Source organism: Daktulosphaira vitifoliae, unplaced genomic scaffold, assembly GCF_025091365.1.
Source record: "Daktulosphaira vitifoliae isolate Bord-2020 unplaced genomic scaffold, ASM2509136v1 Scaffold_5, whole genome shotgun sequence".
In the NCBI taxonomy this organism is placed as follows: domain Eukaryota; kingdom Metazoa; phylum Arthropoda; class Insecta; order Hemiptera; family Phylloxeridae; genus Daktulosphaira; species Daktulosphaira vitifoliae.
Window position 1 is genome coordinate 12,631,170 of NW_026099576.1, and position 22,366 is coordinate 12,653,535.

At 25.6% G+C, this 22,366-nt stretch overlaps 2 protein-coding genes across 4 annotated transcripts in view; one reads left to right on the top strand and one right to left on the bottom strand.

The window, feature by feature from the left end:
* Positions 1-16,440, bottom strand: part of LOC126908142 (aldo-keto reductase family 1 member A1-like) — a 19,039-nt gene extending 2,599 nt beyond the window's left edge. Inside the window, exons 1-3 of one of the 2 annotated variants that reach the window (XM_050690046.1) lie at positions 16,311-16,440; positions 12,779-12,946; positions 16-201 (exon numbers count right to left, since the gene is read on the bottom strand). In XM_050690046.1, the coding sequence (XP_050546003.1) occupies positions 16-201; positions 12,779-12,946; positions 16,311-16,376 (420 nt within the window). In that variant the 5' untranslated portion in view covers positions 16,377-16,440. Of the gene's footprint in view, positions 1-15; positions 202-302; positions 471-12,778; positions 12,947-16,310 lie in introns of both variants that reach the window. The other variant, XM_050690044.1, reaches the window with a different exon arrangement.
* A 209-nt stretch (positions 16,441-16,649) lies between these two features.
* Positions 16,650-22,052, top strand: LOC126908146 (uncharacterized). Of its 2 annotated transcripts, none has more exons than XM_050690052.1 (4): positions 16,650-16,803; positions 16,909-17,096; positions 21,314-21,423; positions 21,649-22,052. In XM_050690052.1, the coding sequence occupies exons 1-4, from the start codon at positions 16,774-16,776 to the stop codon at positions 21,828-21,830; spliced, it is 510 nt and encodes a 169-aa protein (XP_050546009.1). In that variant the 5' UTR covers positions 16,650-16,773; the 3' UTR covers positions 21,831-22,052. The 2 variants fall into 2 exon arrangements, with proteins under 2 accessions (XP_050546009.1, XP_050546008.1); XM_050690051.1 differs by having other exon boundaries at positions 16,661-16,803; positions 21,314-21,507; positions 21,649-22,044.
* The last annotated feature ends 314 nt before the right edge of the window (positions 22,053-22,366 follow it).

The window sequence follows — 22,366 nt, forward strand, 5'->3', positions numbered from 1 at the left end:
TAGTAATCATCTTACCTTCCAAATTTTAATATGATCTGTTGATGTATCCAATTCCATTGTTGCATAGTCGTCAGGAACTTTACTTATCAAACTGAATGGAACATGAATTAAGTATAGGTCAAGATAGTCCAACTGCAAATCTTTTAAACTTTTTTCTATCGTTTTTTCCAAGTCTTCAGGTCGATTAAAAAAAGGTGGAAGCTTTAATTATAAAGATATATTCCATTACATGTTTTTAGTATACAATAGAGTTATAATATATAATTAAATTGAACCTTAAAAAAATATATATGTTTCTATACCTTAGAAGTAATAAAAACATCTTCTCTGCTGATTTGACCAGATTCAAACCATTCTTTTAATACTTCACCAATAACATGCTCATTTCCGTATGCGGTAGCAGTATCGATGTGCCGATATCCAGATTTTAGTGCTTCATTTAAAGCTGTTTTAAGTTCACTCTCTTTCGCCTAAAATATTCAAACAATATTTTATTACAAAATTTTGAAATAATTTTATATTGGTGATATCAGTAGCACTAAACTTCAAGTGAAATAGTTAAGTGAATCATATTTTAATAAATCCAACAATAGTAGTTTAATACAAATTTAAGATTAATTACTTATCAAAACATATTAATGGTGCATATTAACGACTTTAACATAGTTTATTCTATTATATAAGAAAGCAATAAAACAACTAATAAGTTAATTTGACGGCTATATAGTTACTGATATATTCTATTCATTATTAAATACATTGAATTATTATTATGAGCTAAAATATAAATTGGACACGTCTTTTTTCATAAAATATGAAATAAATATCTTTGATTACATAATAATGTTAAATGACCCAATAAGTTGTTAAAATGTACAAGAATAACTTAATTTAAAATAACACTTAAATAATAAATGCTAAATACAATATAGTAAGTTAAAACATTACTATTAAAAGAATCTAAAAACGAATTTTAGTTAATTAAATATAGACTTCAATAACACAAAAATAGTATATATGGTCGAGTATTAACTAGTAACGTATATTAACTATCGAACCATTCGATAGTCAAAAACTATTCGATTAGTAAAAATATTCCATAGTCTTTACTAAAAATAATCTATTCGTTTGTTTAAACATAATTTAAATAGTCAATCAATAGTTTAAAATATTTGAAAATGCCCATCACTAATTTTTATTATTATTAATTGTTTAATACTTTATTTTAAGTATTCGTTAATTGTTTTCTCATTATAATGACGTGTACTTAATAAAAATTTTAGGTAGAACTAATCTAATATTTTTTGAAAACATTCGGTAGCTCATTCGAATAGTTTATTGTAAAAATAAACTATTCAGTTGCATAAAAACAATTTGAATAGTTATTCGTTAGTTTAAAATATTCGAAAATGCCCATTACTAGTATTAACGTTTAGAAGATTTTTATAAACATGAAAAAATGTTTAAAAACCTTAATTGAATTTGGCCTCTTTTAAATATATAGAAATTTTTAATATAAAGCAAAAGACATTAAAATTTTTATAAAATTTATCTATGAGAGTTATGCAGCATATCAAATCTATTAAAAAAGAGTATTCTGTGTAATTTAATAAATTGATATCAAGTTAATGAACACATTATGTTTATACAACAACTTAAAAATAAAACAATATTATTACATCCTGTTTTCGTGTTTCAAAAAAAATAATACTAGGTCATATAATTGGGGTGTTAATTAATTTTGTCAATACAAGTTAGGAAATAAATTATATTGTCCTAAAAGTATAGTTTTTTTACTAAAATATAATGAAATAGTTAAATCATTCAAACGTATAATATCAACATTTATACACGCTTATATTAGTTTCACATTTATGTTTGTTGTAAGTTTGTAACTCTCCACGTGCCATGTCTTATTATTTTTGCGTACCCGATTGTCTATGACCTTGAGACTAGACTGTCGTAATGCATTTACCCCATCCTGCCACCACACGCCGACAACACTAATCCTGTATAATTTTTTTTATGTCGATATTCGCAGATATATAGCCTTTATTATCAACAGTAGTAAGACACAGTTGTGAATTTATAAATACACTAACTGCCAATACAGAAATTCTATCTATTGATAGTTATAATTGATAATAAACACTCCGTGAATGTGATAGCGATGTCATAAAAAACTAAAAAGTTACAAACATATAGGTGAAACTAATATAAGCGTGTTAATAAATATAGTTTAAAAAATCAAAAACACACGCTTTTAAAGTACATCGCTTTAAAATATACGTGAGGCGTATAGCACGCGATATTGGTCAGTCAAACAAAAATACTCATAGTTAGGCACTGCTGATGAAGGTGACACGAGTGTCGAGGCCGTATCTCAATAAAAATTTGTCTATTTATATGTATATATATATATATATATAATATTGATGACACGCAAGCGTGTACGGGTACGAAAACCAAAATAAAATTATACAGGAATAGTGTTGCCGGCCTGTGGTGAATGCGTTACACGACAGTCTAGTCTCAAGGCCATAGCCGACAGGATAACACGTGGAGTGTGGAGAGTTACAAACATACAAACATACATACATACAGGTGAAACTAATATAAGGATGTTAATAAATATAGTTTAAAAAACTAATAAAACACGCTTTTAAAGTACATCGAACTAAAAAGTTTAAAGTAATATTGAGTTCGATGTGCTTTAAAAACGTGAATTTTTAGTTTTTTTAAACTATATGTATTAAATAGTGTGTTGAAAAACTAACTTATGGAAAACCACAATGCGTCATAGTAAATACCTTTAAACATAACATATATTTTATTTATTACCTTGACTGAAGGCTAATGGCTAAGGTTTAATTATTTATTAATAAAGTTGAATGCAGTAAAAAATATGTTCTAATGATAAAAATGTAAGAAAATAAAGGGCTACAATTTTAATTAACACATTAATTCATTTATTTATTTAAATCTTCTTTCAGAAGCAGCTACCATTATTTTTAATTTTTAACTTTTTTTCAAATAAAACTGTTTTTTTAAGCTTTNCTTTCAGAAGCAGCTACCATTATTTTTAATTTTTAACTTTTTTTCAAATAAAACTGTTTTTTTAAGCTTTATTATTTTAAGAATGTTTCTAGAGATCATGACAAGTATGCTAAATAAAATGATCTATAATAATGGTTTTTTAGTAAATAATATGTTGATTTATAAATTAGAAAATTATTAAGAAATTATACACGAGCTGTATGAACTATGTAACTATTTCAGTGAATTTTGGTGTGTTTAATATAAATGTATTGTTGTTACTTTTTTACTTCTATTAAACTTTTCTACAACTACATTTTTACTATATTAAAGAAATCAAATTACTATTAACTAACTAAAACTGATAATTAACTAACAAAATTATCAATTTAAAGAATATTTTAAGGTCACATGCTCAATAAGCGAATNAGTTGAATAAACTAACAGACTATTTTAATGCCAAACAAAAAAGTTTATTTTTACATAGGTTTGTATTATATAAATATAAAATTTAATACATTTTTCAATAAGTTTTTGGCCATTGGAATACCCATATTTCCTAGACCAATAAATCCGACGACGCTGGATTTCCATCGCTTGTAAATTTCTGCAACATATATTAATTATTCACTTATAATTAAATTATGTAACTAAGTCAAAAAACAAAAAAAATAATACTATAGAAGTCTAAAAGATACATAAGTATATTGTTCCTCCCTTTCTTAATACGTCTATTGAATAGTCACTGAATTAAAGGGACTGAAACTATTCGCTTTGTTTATGGTTTCAGTTTTAAAAACCGGTTTGGGGTACGCAACTTTGGTTTTAATTAGAAAAATTTTAAATAAATGGTTTGATTAGGTTATATCTTTTTTTTTTTTCAAAAAACCAGTTCAGTTCCTGCCAAATTATAAAAACCCTCCCTAGAAAAATGTTAGAAAAGCAGTTTTAATAATTTTTTTAAATTTGTAACATTACACGAAAATCGTAAAAATCGAAAACCCATGCTGGCACAGTACTGATGTAATACTAGTTATGCAAAATTTCTAGTACTGATCTGTTAGTACGGAATCAAACGTTATCATACCAGATATATGGCCCAATACTGGTAGCAGTTACTGTAGTATGTTAAAAAAGAAATCAAAAAGTCTTAATAATGTTGTTTTAAACACGTAAATATTTTTACGGTATTTATTATGTTGAAACACAATATTTTTAGAAAATTAAAACAATTATATTTTGAATATTTTAATAATAAATAATACAAACTGTCAACAAAAATATTTATATATTTATCGATTAACTGTTTAATGTTTTTGACATAAAAACTAAAGGTCTTAAAGACAAAATCGGAAATCCTATCTTTGATAATTGTATCCATAGTTTAAATAAATATAGCTCTAAATATTCTAATAAATCTAGTTCATCAGATGATGAGGTTCTTGTTGTTGTATCGATTAAAGCTGCTTACAAACATCTAAATAAAAATAAAATATTATCTGTTGCTTCAAATACATTATATCGTTCTAAAATATCCATGAAAAATTCTAGTCTCGTTTTATCTACTATTACTTAAAACTTTAAAATTGTTATCACAAGAATTTCATGTTCTCGTGAAAGTATACGGAGACGTTGTATAGAAGATAGTCCTAAATTATTAGAAATAATAAAAGTTAATTTTAATCCTATTAACTATAATACAATATATTGAGCAAATAAAATACTGAAAAATATGGAAAAAGTGATCGGTTAGCAATTTTTGTAACAGGTTGGGTTTAGAACAACTCCTTGCCACAATTGACATAATCGAACGCAAAAGCTCAGCCATTGCGGTTTATGAGTTACTAACCTAATGAAATATTACAAACAATTCTACATGAATGTGCATAGATAGTACTGCTAGTAATATAATACACAAAGGTGTATATACAATTTTACAAAAACAATAAAGATTAATATAAGTTTACTTTATTATGCCTCTAGACATCATATGCTTAAGTATATAGTAGCAAATTGGTTTGATTCATCATTGAAGTTTCTACAGGACCCGTTATACAATTAATAAAATATCTCAAGACATAAACAAATGAATAAAGAAATAAGTGAGGTAGTAATTAAAATATTTTCAAGATATTCTTGTTACATAAATGAAAAATTGGTTGGATTGTCTTTTTATGATACCTATATAATTATTAAGGATATAGTAATGATGGTTAAAGCACTAAATATTGACAAAATTTACATCATAAATGTATTTTACTAACATCACTATGATGACATATATAGAGTACTCAGTAAGTAAGGAAAAATACTTATTCCTTACTTTTTGAAAAGTGTCATTCATTAAAATTTTTGGATATGAAAATATCGTTCAAGAGATCGTCTGTTATTGTTAATACCTAAAATCTTAATGTAAATAAATCAATTATATTTACGATTAGTGTTGCGATTATAAATTTGAAATTATAATAGCCTGTAACGTTATCATTTTAATGTACATTTATGAACCATTATTGAACTATCTATGACGCAAGTGCATAAGAATATATATTTTATTAATTCAAAACATTTCATACCTTCTTATTAGTAGTACTTAAATTTAAAATATTAATTAAAACATAAAAAGTTAGTATAATACTAACAACTTTACATGATTGGCTAATTTTCAAACAAAATTTCGAGTGTAGGTATCCTAAAGAATGTGTACTTTCAGAGTCTTATCCTTTTATATATTTATTTAATTTGTATTAATATGTATAACCCTCCCCCTGTATATCCACCACTATATCATATAAGTATATATATTTTTATTTAAACTATTAATATCTGAATAATTAAAATAAATCTATTAAAATATTATTTTAACTTATATATGATAATCATCAACAATTGTTTTTTTTTTGGTTTAATTTCTTACCTTTAAAAATTCATTTATCGTTTATACTAAGCAAAAATTTTTATTTGATTTCTAAGGTTATAGAATTATTGCTTAACATATAAATAAGACATTTTTCTATTCAATTTTCTATAACACCTATTCTACATTTTAAGAGGGAGAAAATTTAATTTCTTTTGTTTCTATTCAAGCTAATTTGAATATTTGTTTATTTAAATTCAATTTTGTAGATGCAGCGTGTCTTATAAAAATGCAAAAATAATTATAATTTTTATCTATTTAGTTTTAGTTAAGTTAAATTGAATTATATTAAATCAAAAATTAGTAAATTAATAACAATCAGTGTTTTCAACATATTTCTCGGAGGGGAGGTGCTCAGAAGTATCAAATTTACTTGAATACGTATTAAAGGCTCGCCCTACAAATTAAGTAATGTAAAAATATTGGTCTCTGGGTGGGGACCAAACCCCTTGAACCATCATAAATCTGCCATTAATAACAGTTAGCCAAAATTGTGGAAAAATTCAAATGATTGTATTTAAGTTCTTGCAAAAAAAAAAAATTTTTAATAAAAACCTAATAATAATAATAGTTTACATCATATTGGCGAGTTAATTTTAAAGATAACTTTATAAACATTTTTCGCAGTTAATACAAAATATGATACAGGTACGAATACAATGAGGAGTTCATAAGACATAAGCCATTGTTTCTTCACATAAGAAAAAAGGTTTTCTTTTAAAAAAAATAGCTCTTAAGCAGAAATAGTGAAATAGCCCACCTCCCCAAAAAAAATTTCTTCTGAATCGCTATCCATAATGTATAACTTATGATCACAAAAAAATGTATCATAATAAAATTCAAATATTACAAATATACATATTAAATCAATATTGACTATTTAACCACAAACATGGATTCATATATATATGTGTTACAGAATTATAATTATTAGCAAAAGTTTATTACTAACAATTTAAAACTATTAATGTTCATTAACTTTAATTGAGCAAATCAGAATACTTAACACTTGTAGGGGTTAAATCACACCCCTCAAATGTTTATTAAAATTATTGGTTTTCAGAGTTTTATGGACTTTTTTACTCGCTAACATGATTTAGTCGGCATTTGATCACATCTAGTACAATTTACTCTACACCCCCTTAAAAATCATCTCTAGGATCACCCCAGAACAATTGATATATTGATCATGTTTAGAAGTACATAAAGAAATTTTATTATTAAATAAAAACAATTAAAATATAATTATAAAATTTACAATCACTCGTTTGAAATATAGGTAATTAAGAAAAATAGGATGATAAATACAAAACTAATATTTTAATTCGATACATTTTTGAAATCATTTTACTTTAAAAAAAGGGTGCCTTTTTCAGTAGAGTTCGTTTTCTTCAATTTATTATAAGGTTAAATTTATCATTTTACCAATATTACATTACTGATGTTTTCTTCACGATTTCTATTAAGCTCACATTGATAAAATAACGCTATGAGATAAAAATAAACCGTATCATTCATTTACTTACTACTGGACGCGGTTTGTTGGTGATATAACAGTAAACAGCGAACAGCCGAATTTCTCGTTCCGGAAAGCACCTTCATCTTTGTTGACGAAAGACGTTACTGACTTACTAATCTTTCATGTAATTAGAACTATAATAAATCGGTGGGAGACAATTCATGTAGCATTACCAATCAGTGTACTATATGCATGCAACAGTTAAATCGAATAGTTCTCTTTGAGTTGTTAACGGTCGCTTATCAATAAATATTAATAATTACTCTGTAACACAGATATAGGCGTAACTGTTCAGAATTTTGGGATTGCTAAATTAATTTACGGTCCATGAAGAATATTTTGAAACTGTTATAATTACTTTCAATTATTATCAATTAGCTATACATTTTTTCGAAAAAATACTAATTTTGTCACATTAATGGTAAAAGTTATAAATATTTTAATATTTCGACTGTTGAAATTATTATAAAATCTACACATAAGTTAAACAAATTTTCACTAATGTAATAAATCAAAAATAAAATAAAGTATAAAAATGATAAAATAGATTAATATATAAATAACAATAGAGTAATACAAAAATACAATGGAATGGTGTGAATAATAATAAATATTAGAGTGATATCAAAGGTTAAACAATATTGGATAAATGATGTTAAATATCCCTGTCAAATTTAATAATTTATCTTAATGATTTATTACGGAAGAAGTTTTTAGTAGTTATAAAACATAAATAAATTTTTTTTTATTATTATAAAAATTATATTATATTGAGAAAGGGCCGACCTCAAGTAGTTGGGATAAAGGCGGAGAAAACGAAAAAAGATATTATATTTATTAAAAATAGGCTTCCTCTGGTCTGGCCAAAACAAGGTTCAAAAATATTTATATCTATGTAAAATTTTTAATAAAGCGGTATTTTGTTAAATTAAACAGTAAAAAATATTTCTATATGTTTCTTTATGTTGTCTGCCGACACGATATTTGTTAGAAGGAATTCATTAGCAACGGGACTAGATACCCAATAAGAAAAACTCACAATGGATATTTAAAATTATTGGTATATTTAAAGTTGGGTTAAGATTATTGCAAAACTTATACAATGATTATAAAAAAAATTTTGATGTTTAAAATATCGATTGAAATTTATTTCAATGAAAAAATAATAAAATTTTATTATGAAAAGATATACAAATATTTAAATCAAAAAATTCACATTACAATTCCTATGTGTTATGTATTTTGAAAAATATTTCAAGTTGAATTTAATTTAATAAATATTTTACCTCCAAAAAATTAAAAAATAATAAATTAAGTGTTTTTAAATTACTAATAGAACTAGTTATAATAGAATATATGGCTTTTAATGTCAAAATAGGGAAGCTTAATGATCTTTAGCAAGATTTTGGAAGCTAAAAATTTGTATGATTATTGGTTAACTACAATAAGATCATTGTGCGTTGGCGTTTCTGAAAACTCTGTACAATTAAATTAGATCAATACCTCATTAAAAATCTATTCAAAAGTATAATAATAATAATTAAATGTAATTCCAAAAATTTGTTAGTTTTGACAATATTACATTAAGTTAATTCAAAGACCAGATACCAACATAATTAGCGGCAAACACCTACACTCCTTTAGGTAATATGTGCAAAGTATATATTCGTATAAAAATCGGTCCAGTGAGACCTGAGAAAAAGTAGTGGCACTCACAAAAAAATCATGGTAAAATTAATACCTTTGTAGCTTCGTAGCGCATATCAATTTTCGACCTCATACAATGTACTTGAAACTGACACAAAAAAACCCTTTAAAAATTGATTATAGACATAGCGTAAATTTATAGAAATTAACAAGAAATTGGTAAAGTTTTAGTCAAATGGATTTCATCGGGTACACTATTTCAAAACAATAGAAACCCGTTTCTTTAATTACTGATTAATATATAAATTATTCAATAATTAACATTTTAGTAAAAATAACAATCAGTAAATTAGATGTAATATGGGAAATAATAGAGTTGAACATATTACACTAAAAAAGTATATAAACAAACCGNGGGAAATAATAGAGTTGAACATATTACACTAAAAAAGTATATAAACAAACCGAAAATTCTCTTACTTTTATTGAATTCAGTTCAAAATATATCCATATAACATAATTAAATTACACTATATAAGAAAAATTAATTTCAAGTATACTTGTAATTTAGAAAATTATTTCTTTATTAAAAAATAAATTTATAACAAAAATAGTATACATAACATATATGAAAAATTACTCTATAAAAACTGTTCCTTTTCCTTTAAAAAGTGCTGACTTGTGAGAATAAATAATTACTAATTAGTGACAAGATTTCAAATAGATCTTCAAATTGTTATTAGTAACATATTTAATATAAAAAAGAGCCAGTACATATTCATTCTTGAAAAACATAAGTTCATTTATCTCTCGGAAACGGATATTCTGGATGATTTTGAATGCTAAAAAATTATTTTTATTAACAAAAATTATTTTATTATACAATCATTAAAATGGGTTTGGAAATTTATCTTATCTAAGCCTCTACTTTTTACGCGTTGAGTGAATTTCATTAAATAAAATTTACAAGGCTGGATAAAACATATTTTTTAACTTGTTATATAATTTCGAATATAGAAAGATGAGTGAAAAGATAAATTGTATATATAGTCTTGAAAAAACTTGTTTTTTGTTCATAAATTGTTATGATACAAAAAAGTATCGTTTTTCGTATTTTCATAAATTTCAATATAATTTTTTTAGCTTCGATGCGAAGCAAAAATGGTATTAATTTTACTTTGATGTGTTTTGTTAATTTATTAACTTTCATGTGAAGCTGAGAAATTTTTTAAAATGCATATTGAAAGTAGAATTTTATCAACTTAACTTTTGAAAATGTTCCAGAAATACTGACATTTGCATATATCTTTTAAATTAAACCTTATGTAATGAAATTTATTTTGAAAAAAACAAATTTAACCTCTGGACTTTTATTGTTGAATTAGATTTGATATGATAAAAGTAGAAATGAATTTTTACAATTAGAATTAAAATTTATAATACGCTCAATTGTGTAGATCTTTTTAACTATGATTTTTATTTAAGTGATCTATTACGATAAAAATGCAAAAAAATATCGAGCTTTTTTGATAAATTTATTGTAAATAGTAATTATAAAAACTGCTGACAAAATAATCTTAACAATAGCTTTTTTTTCTATTTAATGATGTCTATTTCAAACTTGCAAGTTTAGCTAAAAGTTATTGTAATAAAATTATTATTTTTTTTTTATTATAAACTTTCACAGAAAAAAATGTAGGTTAAAAATGATTAATCCGCCAATTTCTTAAAATTAAACATTATCTACAGATTAGAAACCAAGCGTTTCTTATGATAGTGATTTTAAGCACTGTCAGATTACTTCTATATTGGACCCAACTATGCCACGTCCCCTATATGCCGCAACACCACTGTACTGGGCTTTATTCAATTATTTATGTGTATCTTTTAGGCATAACCAACCCATTAAAAAAATATTAATAAAATATCCATTACTTATTGAAAAACGTGAATTTCAATATACGTCCTTCTTCTCCCTGATCTTCCGCATTCAAAGCTTCCATTTCGTCATCGCTCAATTTAAAGTCAAATACCTTTTAATATTAAAATTAAATTAAATTATTCATATTATATTTGATTGGAAATTTCAAATTTGGTATTACTTGTATATTTGCAGCTAAACGTTGAGGGTTCGTACTCTTTGGTATAACTACTATGCCTTTTTGAACAATGTGACGCAACAAAATTTGTGCAGGAGTCCTATTATGTTTTTCTGCTATCTTCAGTACAGTTTCATTTTCCATAAGCTCAGGGCGCTTAAGTGTAAGTCCCATTGATTCTCGGTTAGCTCGAGTACCTAAACACGAATATGCTGTGACAGTAACATTGTTTTCTTTACAAAAAGCAATTAGTTCAGGCTGCTGTAGATATAAATGGTGTTCGATCTGAAGATTATCTGGTTTTATTCTACTGTTGTCTAAAACTCTTTTCAACTGCTTGATATTGAAGTTTGACACTCCAATAGCTTTTGCACGTCCTTTGTCTATTTGTTCTTCCATAGACTAAAATTATAAAGAAATAATTTTCAAACTTAAAATAGTTTGATATACAGAGTGGCCCATCATTCACTGACAACTTAAATAACTTTGGATCCAATTAATATTTTTAGTTGATTTTTTTTTAAATAATAGTTATACGTTAGGTTAAGATAGCGTTTTCTTCTGTCCTTTTCTCAATACGTATTCCAATGTTTAATACCGGTAAAATAATACATGAAAATTCAAATTTTCACAAACTTTAAAACTCTACAGAATATTTACTACTGAATATTAATAAGATATNGTACCTAAACACGAATATGCTGTGACAGTAACATTGTTTTCTTTACAAAAAGCAATTAGTTCAGGCTGCTGTAGATATAAATGGTGTTCGATCTGAAGATTATCTGGTTTTATTCTACTGTTGTCTAAAACTCTTTTCAACTGCTTGATATTGAAGTTTGACACTCCAATAGCTTTTGCACGTCCTTTGTCTATTTGTTCTTCCATAGACTAAAATTATAAAGAAATAATTTTCAAACTTAAAATAGTTTGATATATATGATAAAATTTAATTGTGAACAATATAGCGGCTACATAATCATAAAATCCCATAATTACAATAACTATATAAAAATATAGTAAGTAAATTAAAAGGGATTTCCTTAACCTTCTCAGCTTTACATTTTTAACACTTATTATTTTTATATATACAACTAAATAGAAACTTATAGATATGAAGTATTGAGTATGAAGTCATTGGATTTCATAATAAATAATTATTTTTAGCAAAAAGAATTGTTTTAATCAATCATTTCGTATGAAATCTTATTTCATCTTCATAAGTTTCTGTAACAAAAATCGATTTTAAAATGCTACCATAGTAATCATCTTACCTTCCAAATTTTAATATGATCTGTTGATGTATCCAATTCCATTGTTGTGTAGTCGCCAAGAACTTTACTTATCAAACTATATGGTACATGAATTAAGTATAGGTCAAGATAGTCCAACTGCAAATCTTGAAACTTTTTTCTATCGTTTTTTCCAAGTCTTCAGGTCGATTAAAAAAAGATGGAAGCTTTAATTATAAAAATATATTTCATTTCATGTTATTAGTATACAATAGAGTTATAATATATAATTAAATTGAACCTTAAAAAAATATATATGTTTCTATACCTTAGAAGTAATAAAAACATCTTCTCTGCTAATTTGACCAGATACAAACCATTCTTTTAATACTTCACCAATAACATGCTCATTGCCGTATGCGGTAGCAGTATCGATGTGCCGATATCCAGATTTTAATGCTTCATTTAGAGCTGTTTTAAGTTCATTATCTTTTGCCTAAAATGTCCAAATAAATTATTACTAAAACATTTTGACATCATTTTAGCTTCGATGCGAAGCTGAGAAGGTATTGGTTTTACTATGATGTGTTTATTTTTTTTATTTATTTATTTATTTTTTTTTGTGTCTGTTACCACTTTTTCTCTGCTCTCACCGAACGGATTTCTTTCAACGATACGTCAAAAGATCACAAATCGTATCTAGTCGAAGACATTACCCTTCAAAATTGAAAAAATTTCCCTCGTTCCCCGTAAATGGGGGAAACCTCCAAAAAAATTACAAATTTAAAAATCGCTAATTTTCGAAATTTTTGAAATTTTTTTTACTAATAACTGCCTAACTTTTTCAAAAATGAACATATGAATATAACTTTTTTTCTTTGTAGATACTTGATGTCTTTACCTATCATTTGGTATATTTTTTTTGTAAATCTGACCCTTTATCTGCCCACAGGGGGGGAATTAAATTGACAACTTTTTCACAAAAAATTAACTTTTTCAACTTAACTTTTGAAAATGTTCCGGAAGGTCTGACACTTTTATATATATCTTAAATTAAAACTAATGTAATATACTTTAATTTGAAAAAAAAAAAATTTCACCTCTGGACTTGTCTTCACGGCGAAAATAGCTATCGAATGCTATTTTCGTGTGAAAATTCTCGATTTTATTTTTTATATTATATTTAACTTTATAATGCTATAACTTATTGAAAAGTGTATGTATCCACACAATTTTTTTATGAGAAATAATATTTTTTAATAAACCCTTTTTCATTTGACATATTTTATCTTAATCGAGATATTAATAAGGAACCAGCAGATCAAGTAGCTTTTGGAATAAAACACCAATTTTTTTAAAATTAAACACTATCTAAAGATTTGCATCGAAGCGTTTATTTTTGATAGTGATTTTAATCACTGTCAGTTATCATTATACTTTATCCATCTATGCTACGTCACCACTGTGCCGCGACCCCACTGTGCTGGGTTTTTTTTTAATATGATACAACTGTTTACAGCGAAAATAACGTAACATAGATTCTCGAAATTAAATAATACAAATTATGATTGATTACTTTTCGAAACATATTTATAATGGTGCATATTAATGATTTTGACATAGTTTATTTTATTGTATGAAAATGCATGTAACGTCATAAATTCGATGGCATATAATTTTTTGTTAAATCTACTTATTTTTTTATATCACCCAAGAAAATGTGTGAATGAATCTTTTTCTGACACAGCGGTGTCAACAATTCATTGCTTACCGCATAATAAGGCAACAAAAGAGAATTAATATAATTAAAATCGAATTATTTAACGGTATTGATCCCTCCCAAAATGACTGCCCGTTGTCGATTTAAAATTACCGTGAGATTGTTGTTGACTCTTGTCCTTCTGTCATTAACCGTGCTTAAGTGCACATGTTTGTTGTTTTTATGTCACTATTTTTTCAAGGATAGAGTTGGGCCGCCTATGCAAAATGATGGCCCAGTCAGAATTCTACACGTGTGCTTTTTATCGTTCTGTAAGAACAACGTGGTTTACCACTTGCATAACGACTGGCTTTAGTAAAAAGGGTCGCCACCACCTAGGCAAGGTGTCACACTTATTAGATGTGATTACCGGACCATAAATGATTATAACACCTCGTGGATTATTAACCAATAGTAGTTCATTACAAATTTAAAATAAATTAGTTATCGAAATATATTAATGGTTTTGACATAGTTTATTCCATTGTATTAAAAAGCAATAAAACCACATATAGGTTAATTTAACAGCATTATTGTTATTGATATATTCTATTCATTATTCAATGCCTTAAATAATTACCAAGAGCCAAAATATAAATATGACACGTCTTTTGTTATCAAATTTAAAATAAATATTTTTGATACAATAGTAATTTCAATTGACCCATTAAAAAATGTCAATTTACAATGAACAATAATAACTTTCTTTTTAAATAACAATTATAAATGCTAAATACAATACAGTCATAAGTTATGACAACACTTTTAAGAGAATCTAAAAACTGGAGGAACTCAGAGCTTAATTAATTTTTAAATATTAAAAAATATCTGATTAAAATGAAATTCCATAACGCATCAATGGATAAAATCATAAGTGAAATTACAACAGGTCCGGCTAAAATATAATCTAATATTTATGTTCCTTTTCCAATATAATCGTAAAACTTAACCAGACAAATTATATTATCACTAAATTGTTAAACGTAAATTATGATAATGTAAGAATATATGAACCAAGTAATAACAATAATAGTAATAAACAAAAAAAACCTAAACAATAATAGATAACGTTAAGAATTTCTTACCGATTTAATACACAATAGAATAAAAGTTGAATTTCAAGTCTCTCATTTTATCAATGTCAATGATTATAACGATTCATAAGTAATCTTATACAAAAATATCGTTGAATATTGAATAGTAGTTATCAATCATATTATAATGCGCTTTGAATACATTGGAACGTATATTAAATGAAATGAAAATACGCAAAAATATATATAAAAAACCAAATTATTTTGAATCGTTCATTTTTTAAAAAGTTATGATTGTATTAAGAAAAGTAAGTTTAAAAATGACAATAATTACCGATTTTAGAAATCATAAATTTTTGGGAAATTTACAGAGAAAATTTTCAGTATTTAAAGGCAATGTTTTCATCTAGATACGACTTGAGATCTTTTGATGTATCATTCCGAAAGAAATCAGTCCGGCGAGAGATGATAAAAAAGTAATGACAGAAATTAAAAATATAACAAAACACATCATAGAAAAATGAATACCTCTTTAGCTTCTCATTGAAGCTAAAATTATACTAGAGTTGTATAATTATATAACTATTCGAGTGATATTTCGAGTATTTAATGTAAATGTATTATAATTTTTTTTCTTTAGAAAAATATTTTCTTCTTATTATTTTAAATTCTATTAAAGAAATCAAATTACTTTTAACTAACTAAAACTGATAATTAACTAACAAAATTATCAATTTAAAGAATATTTTAAGGTCACATGCTCAATAAGCGAATCAAAGACTAATTATTTGACAGACTAACTAAAATAATTAAATAAAATGAATACAATTTTTATTATAGTTTTAATTTTATTTAATTAATTAGCCACAAGTAATCAATTTTTTTTATATAATTAAAATAACATTCATGTAAAAATCACAAAATTTATTATTATTTTTTTTTTTACATACATTTTGTTTGTGCGATCCAACCTGTGTAGGTTATTATTTAGAAAATAGAGACAATTAGGTAAATTTTAGTAGTATTACACGTAAAATTAGATAGTAATCATGTAGTATAACCCTCACCTGCCAGGTACCGTATCCAACGATTGGTATGCTACCTGTTCCTGATTTGAACTTGAGGTATTCCATGTTGTTAAGTTATGTGTATGCTTGAATATAGTAAGTTGTACAGGCACGTACTCTTGGTTACTAAAAAAAAATATTTAATGGAAAAAAATGGTTATTTAAAAATGTTCTTAGTGTTACTAGACATATCCGTATATCTTTACGGTGAGAGTACATCATATACTATTAACTCAAAGTAAAAATTAACTTTTAGTTTTGGTTTATCACGTGTACATTTATTATTTATATATTCGAATAAAATTTTATATTTTGTCGATTATGCTAGACAACCGACCGGAATACACTATCGTCACATTACGGATGATAGCATATTTATTCGATCGGCATATTTAATGTTAGTCATTTGACCGTTTAACGGCTTTATGTCCACTAGGCAGTCACAATTGAAAGACGAAGTGTGATGATGACAAACTTTATCCATTATTTTAAGGTAACGTCAAAAAAGTATTATTCATAACAAATTCACATATAGATACATATTTAAAATCAATCTCGTATGAGTTTCTTTGAATTAAAATTGCTTGTTTAATTATAGCTATGCGCTAGCCGTTTTCGCAGAACAATAATCTATAGTTGTATAACTGTCATTTTGGCACTGGTCTTGATGGGTAAGCGCGAGTACCTGGTGAAGTTTGTTAGTGCAGACATGGTTAATACTAGACCTAAGGACGTTTGGGAATATGTGTCAGACTTTTCCAACATGATGAGACTAAACCCGACAATGTAAGTATTTACGCCGGACAAGTACATTATTATGTAATGTAACAAAAGTGCTTTACACATTGCTTTGTTCCGGTTCCAATTTACGGAATTGCTCCTGTCATATAAACGAGTAAGGCACCGTTCAAATTCTGTTAATAATGATTGCTTAAATAATTCAAATGTTTAATTTTAAACATTTTTTATACAAATCTTTTGCATTACATTATTCGTCAATCGATCATATATTTTTCGAAAAATATGTATTCTTTTTGTATACACACAATAAGAACTTAATAATATTATAATATGATAAAAATATAAAGCATCTTAAATGTTCCCTTCACGAGTATGTTGAAATTTTTATACTAAAAGTTATTAAATAAAAATTAAATTAAAAATAATCAAAAAGTATCATGACAAACTTCAACTAAAGTTTTGGATTAAGATATATTTATCTCCATTTTACACCTATATACCAAGTAAGATAACTATCAAATTGTTCATTTTTAATTTTTATAAGAATAAAAAATGTTATTCCAATGGATAATCAAAATGCATACTGATAATTTACGCATATATTTTTCGTTCTTGTAATGATGTTACACGAAAAAATAGCATCCGTTACCATTTCTTATTAATTAAAACAGTAAACAAAACTTATATGAAAAAATCTACTTAAAACCCTATTTCAAACCATCCTTGAAATTTCTTATTATTTTTTTAAATATTGTAATTGTTTCTTTGAGGTTTCTCGATTGCACGAACAATTAGTTTATAGGAATGCCAGTTAACATTATTGCCAGCCTTCCAAACTGATTTTTAATTTATTAAAGATTTTATTTTGTTTACAAAACAAACATTGTTAATTTAATTATTATTAGTTAAATTGAGACTGGTCTAGATAGTAATGTAAAGGTGTTTCAGACTATATTTCAACATTTTACTTTATATAATAACATAAACTGCTTAATTTTATGTATTTATATAGTTTTAATAAAAATAAACGATCTATATTTAAATAAACTTGTATTTTTGGGACAATAAAATATTGGATGTCAGTTACATAATATTGAAGATTGTTTTTTAATCAAAAGAGTAATATTTCATGGAAAACCTTATATTTGTCTTAATTTAAAATTCAAATATCGAAACTGTTTTTGTTATTATTATGCAAATGTGTTTATAACATAAGAAATAATAGTTTTGTTTTCAAGCATCGATTTACGCCAAACAAGTTATATAGTACACTAACTATTTTAATGACTCGTTTTTGATAAATTTACTCTGGAAAAATGTAATAATAACTAAGAAAAAAGTAACAAGGTTAAACAAATTGAACTTCTCACTCATAATTTATGTACTAAGATAAATAAAGTATTATCTAAAACATATTTTTATCTTTTGTTTATAATATACGTGACTTCAATTCTTAAAAAGGTATTTAATATTTCATTTGTTAATATGCATCTCCTGAGATTTATTTAACAGGTAATAAATTTCTCTGTTAACCTCTTATATTATGAATATTTAGAGGTGGTAAGTTTTAACAAATTTTAATTGTAAAATTATTTTAAAAGAAAGTAGTTTTAAATTGTATTATGTTTTTTTATGAGTTTTACTAGCCATCAGAGTTTCAGTAATGNGGGAGAGAGTGAGAGAGTGATGGTGAAGTTAGATAATATAAATAAATTAATAGAAGTGATCGTTATTTGTGGGAAGTTAGAACGAAGATATATTTAAGCGAAAGAAGAAGATAATAAATTAAAGTTTAGAGTGTCTTTTATTAGTTATTACTATTAATTGTAGTTAGTGTGTTAAACTACTCTTACCTGATATATCTTGACTGCGAATCTTGTTTTACGGTGTAGAGAGGAGATGAAGGTGAATTAGATTTATTAGATGTTAAATAAATGGAAAACAGTTTATTATATAAGCAAGTATTATAATTGATAGTTATTCAAGCATGAATTTACATTAAGTTAAACTATTAAATTATGTTAAGAATAAAGACACCAAGTCACAAAGTAAGACAAATAAAAAGGCCGCAAAGTAAAAGAGTGAAGCTGAGCACTTAAGTCTGAACGCTTGAGGTGGAAAATTAGAAGTGGCTCTTCGACGGATTGTCAAAAGCTGATGAAACCCCAGAGGGCTCTTAGGTCTGTTATAATGAATCATGGTAATAAAAATTTTATGTGATAATATACGTTATTTAATTAAAAAGAAAGATGTCCTTTACAACGCGGTACGGGAATTGATTTGTAAACAAACAATGATAAGTAATACATTGTATATTGCTAATCCGTACGTGCAGCTGTATGAACTCATTTATGGGTTTTTACGGCAAGGGCCATGCAAACAAAAGTAAACTATTATACGCCTCAGCGGCGTCGATATGTCACTGGCAGTCGCCAACGAGACGTCCAAATTCAACCAAGTATCAAAATAATATTACACATCATAGAACCTTGTAAAATTAAGTGCACACAAACATGTTAATTCTTTTTTTATTTAGGTGTGTTAATAGTTTTATTTGACTTTAATGTTTGTTTGATTANAGTTTTATTTGACTCTAATGTTTGTTTGATTATACAATAGATGGCGATAGTTGGTTTAAATTGTATAGTCTGAAAAAGCTTGGTAGAATTAATAAATATTAAGTGCCAACAATATATGTATTTGCCAAATAATTTTTAATTTTAATTACGGAAAACACTTGTGTTGCTTAATAATGCATCTATCAAGCTTAATACAATTTATATTTTTAATACATACCGTGTAGTAGATAAAATCGTCTTTGTATACTATAACAGTTTTTCTAGGTTTTCAGGATGCTTAAAAAACAAATTTAAACTGTACACATTTTAATACAAGAGTTGATTTTATACTCATAACTATCAATAGAACTATGACTTCCACAAAAAATGTTCAGTAAAACTTCTTTTATCATTATTAATAAAAATCTCATCATGTCAAATTTTCAGATACGTACTGTTATATAAGCGATGAAATTATATAACGATTCAGTTAAATGTGTTTGTGTCCTAGAATTATCATGTTTTACACCAGTTATTATTTCCTCTATGCATGATAATGAATGTTAAATTAAACATAAGATTATAATTTTTAGTTATATTCAACGTGATTGTATTTTAATTATTAACATTTTAGTAGACTATTATTAAAATTCTCCTAGAATAATAATAAGTTTAACAATTTTTTATTATTATATTGTTTAGTATTATTTATTTTATGAATTATAAATGTTTGAATAATTTTTCGGTTCATCTAATACACCTTATAAGGATGTCAACTTAAATTAAATGATAGAAAATGATTTAAGAAAATAACTGGTGGATAACTACTATAAACCAGTATTTCGGAAGTTATTAATATTTTTAAATGTGGTCTGGATGTGAAATGCAAATTATGATATTTTTATCACTAGACATTTGTTGGCTGCACTTCTCCTTTTGTTTAATTATAAAAGTGTTAATAATTTTCGAAATACTGGTCCAAAATTGTTATCGACCCATCTATTTTCTTAATTAGACCACTACCTAGTAACAAAGCAGATTATTGATGTATGTTAGCATTCAAAAATATTAAGTTAGTACCTTTATAAGGGATAAGGGGTTTTAACTAAAAAGTTTTTAACTACTAAAAAATCAAGATATATATACTAATTAATAAGCCCAACTTTTTTTTTAACTTATTGTTATTTAAGAAGAAATCTAGTGGTCAACGATAAATTATTTACTCCGTACAAATATAATTACTCATACAAATATAATTACTCATATATAATATAAGAATCTGTGCGTTTTGTGAACTTTTTGCTTTGATGCTGTACTTTTTACTTTTAAATATGTGAAAGTCATTTACTATTAATATCATATGTTTGGGTATAATAAATATTACAAGGTAAACCCTAAAAATTTTTACGGGTATGGAATAATTTTTAGGGTTCAAAAAACTTTACATTTTTTATTTATCCGATAAGTTATGAAAAATGTATTTTATTTAAACAAAATAAATTCTGAATAATTTATTTATAAAAACTATCAGTTCTGAATTGTATACCCTTTATGATAATAAAAAAAATAGTCGACATTAAGCAGGAAAAATATTGCAACTGATTTTATAGACTGAAATCAAATAATTAAATTAATCTAATAAGTTATAAAAGGTAAATTAATGAGGAATATTCTTTATTAATATATGTATTTTTTATAATCAAGAATGAAATTTATAATCACTCATGAATCTGCCAATTTAAATCAATGGAATTATACAGTGGAATACGAGGAGTATCTGTCTCAACTGCCTTTTGTGACAAACAAAATCGTGGGTAATTTTGTGATATTTAAAAACTCAATACCACATTATGCCATAAAATCAAATCATAGAACATGTTTCGCGAACCTTTATTGCCGTATGTATGACATATTTAAATAAAAATATTCAAAATCGTGCCAGAGACTACACGTTATCTGGGGAAAAGTATATGACGTCTCATTTTTAACTTCTTGTTTTTCGCATTAATACAAATTTGTAATTAATTATTTTTTCGCAGTTTATACTCATGCTGAAATGCAGTTTTTAAGTACACCAAAAAATGGTACTCGAATAGTAGAGATAATAAAATATGAATGCCCGTGGACGCTATCCAGATTCTGTTTTAATGAAATTAAGTATCAAAGAAATAAGATATTCGGACAGTTGCAAAGTATGGAGTTTTGGCAGGATAAACATTAACATATAGATTATTTTGTTTTGTATAATTAAAAGAACTAACGTTTAAGGTTATTCCTACTCTGAATATTATCTTTTGTGTGAAGTATACTAAAAGGTTGTATAAGACAATTCCGCATTTTCTTTATTTTTACCTCTGTTACCTTTTAATTAATAGCTTTGATAAATAACGACTTTACTAAATAATTTGCTGCTGCTACTACTACTACTATTACTTCTACTCTAAAAAAAAATAAAAATAAAAAAAAAATTTTAATTGTTAATTTTTTGACATTTTCATCGCAGAGAATTAATTTTCTTTTGAATGCATACAGTTATTAAAATCAGCGATGGGACAAGGGTGGAATAAAATTATTAATGTATTGTCTTACTACGGTTTTTTTTCATTTTATAACGTCAATTATTATGAATTATGACCGTAGAATATAAAACTATTTTTAAGTAGTCGTGAAAGCTGAATAAAAATGAATTAGTTAAATTTGCATAGGTTCATCTTTTTACCGCACTACTTAATTTTAATTCTCCAACTGAATAATAAT

Excerpts from the sequence above, each read along its gene's own strand:
- LOC126908146 (XM_050690051.1), top strand. The coding sequence starts at position 16,774 with ATGATGACAAACTTTATCCATTATTTTAAG. Across the intron at positions 17,097-21,313 it reads ATGAGACTAAACCCGACAAT|AATGAAATTTATAATCACTC; the intron begins GTAAGTATTTAC and ends TTTATAATCAAG. Across the intron at positions 21,508-21,648 it reads TTTCGCGAACCTTTATTGCC|TTTATACTCATGCTGAAATG; the intron begins GTATGTATGACA and ends ATTTTTTCGCAG.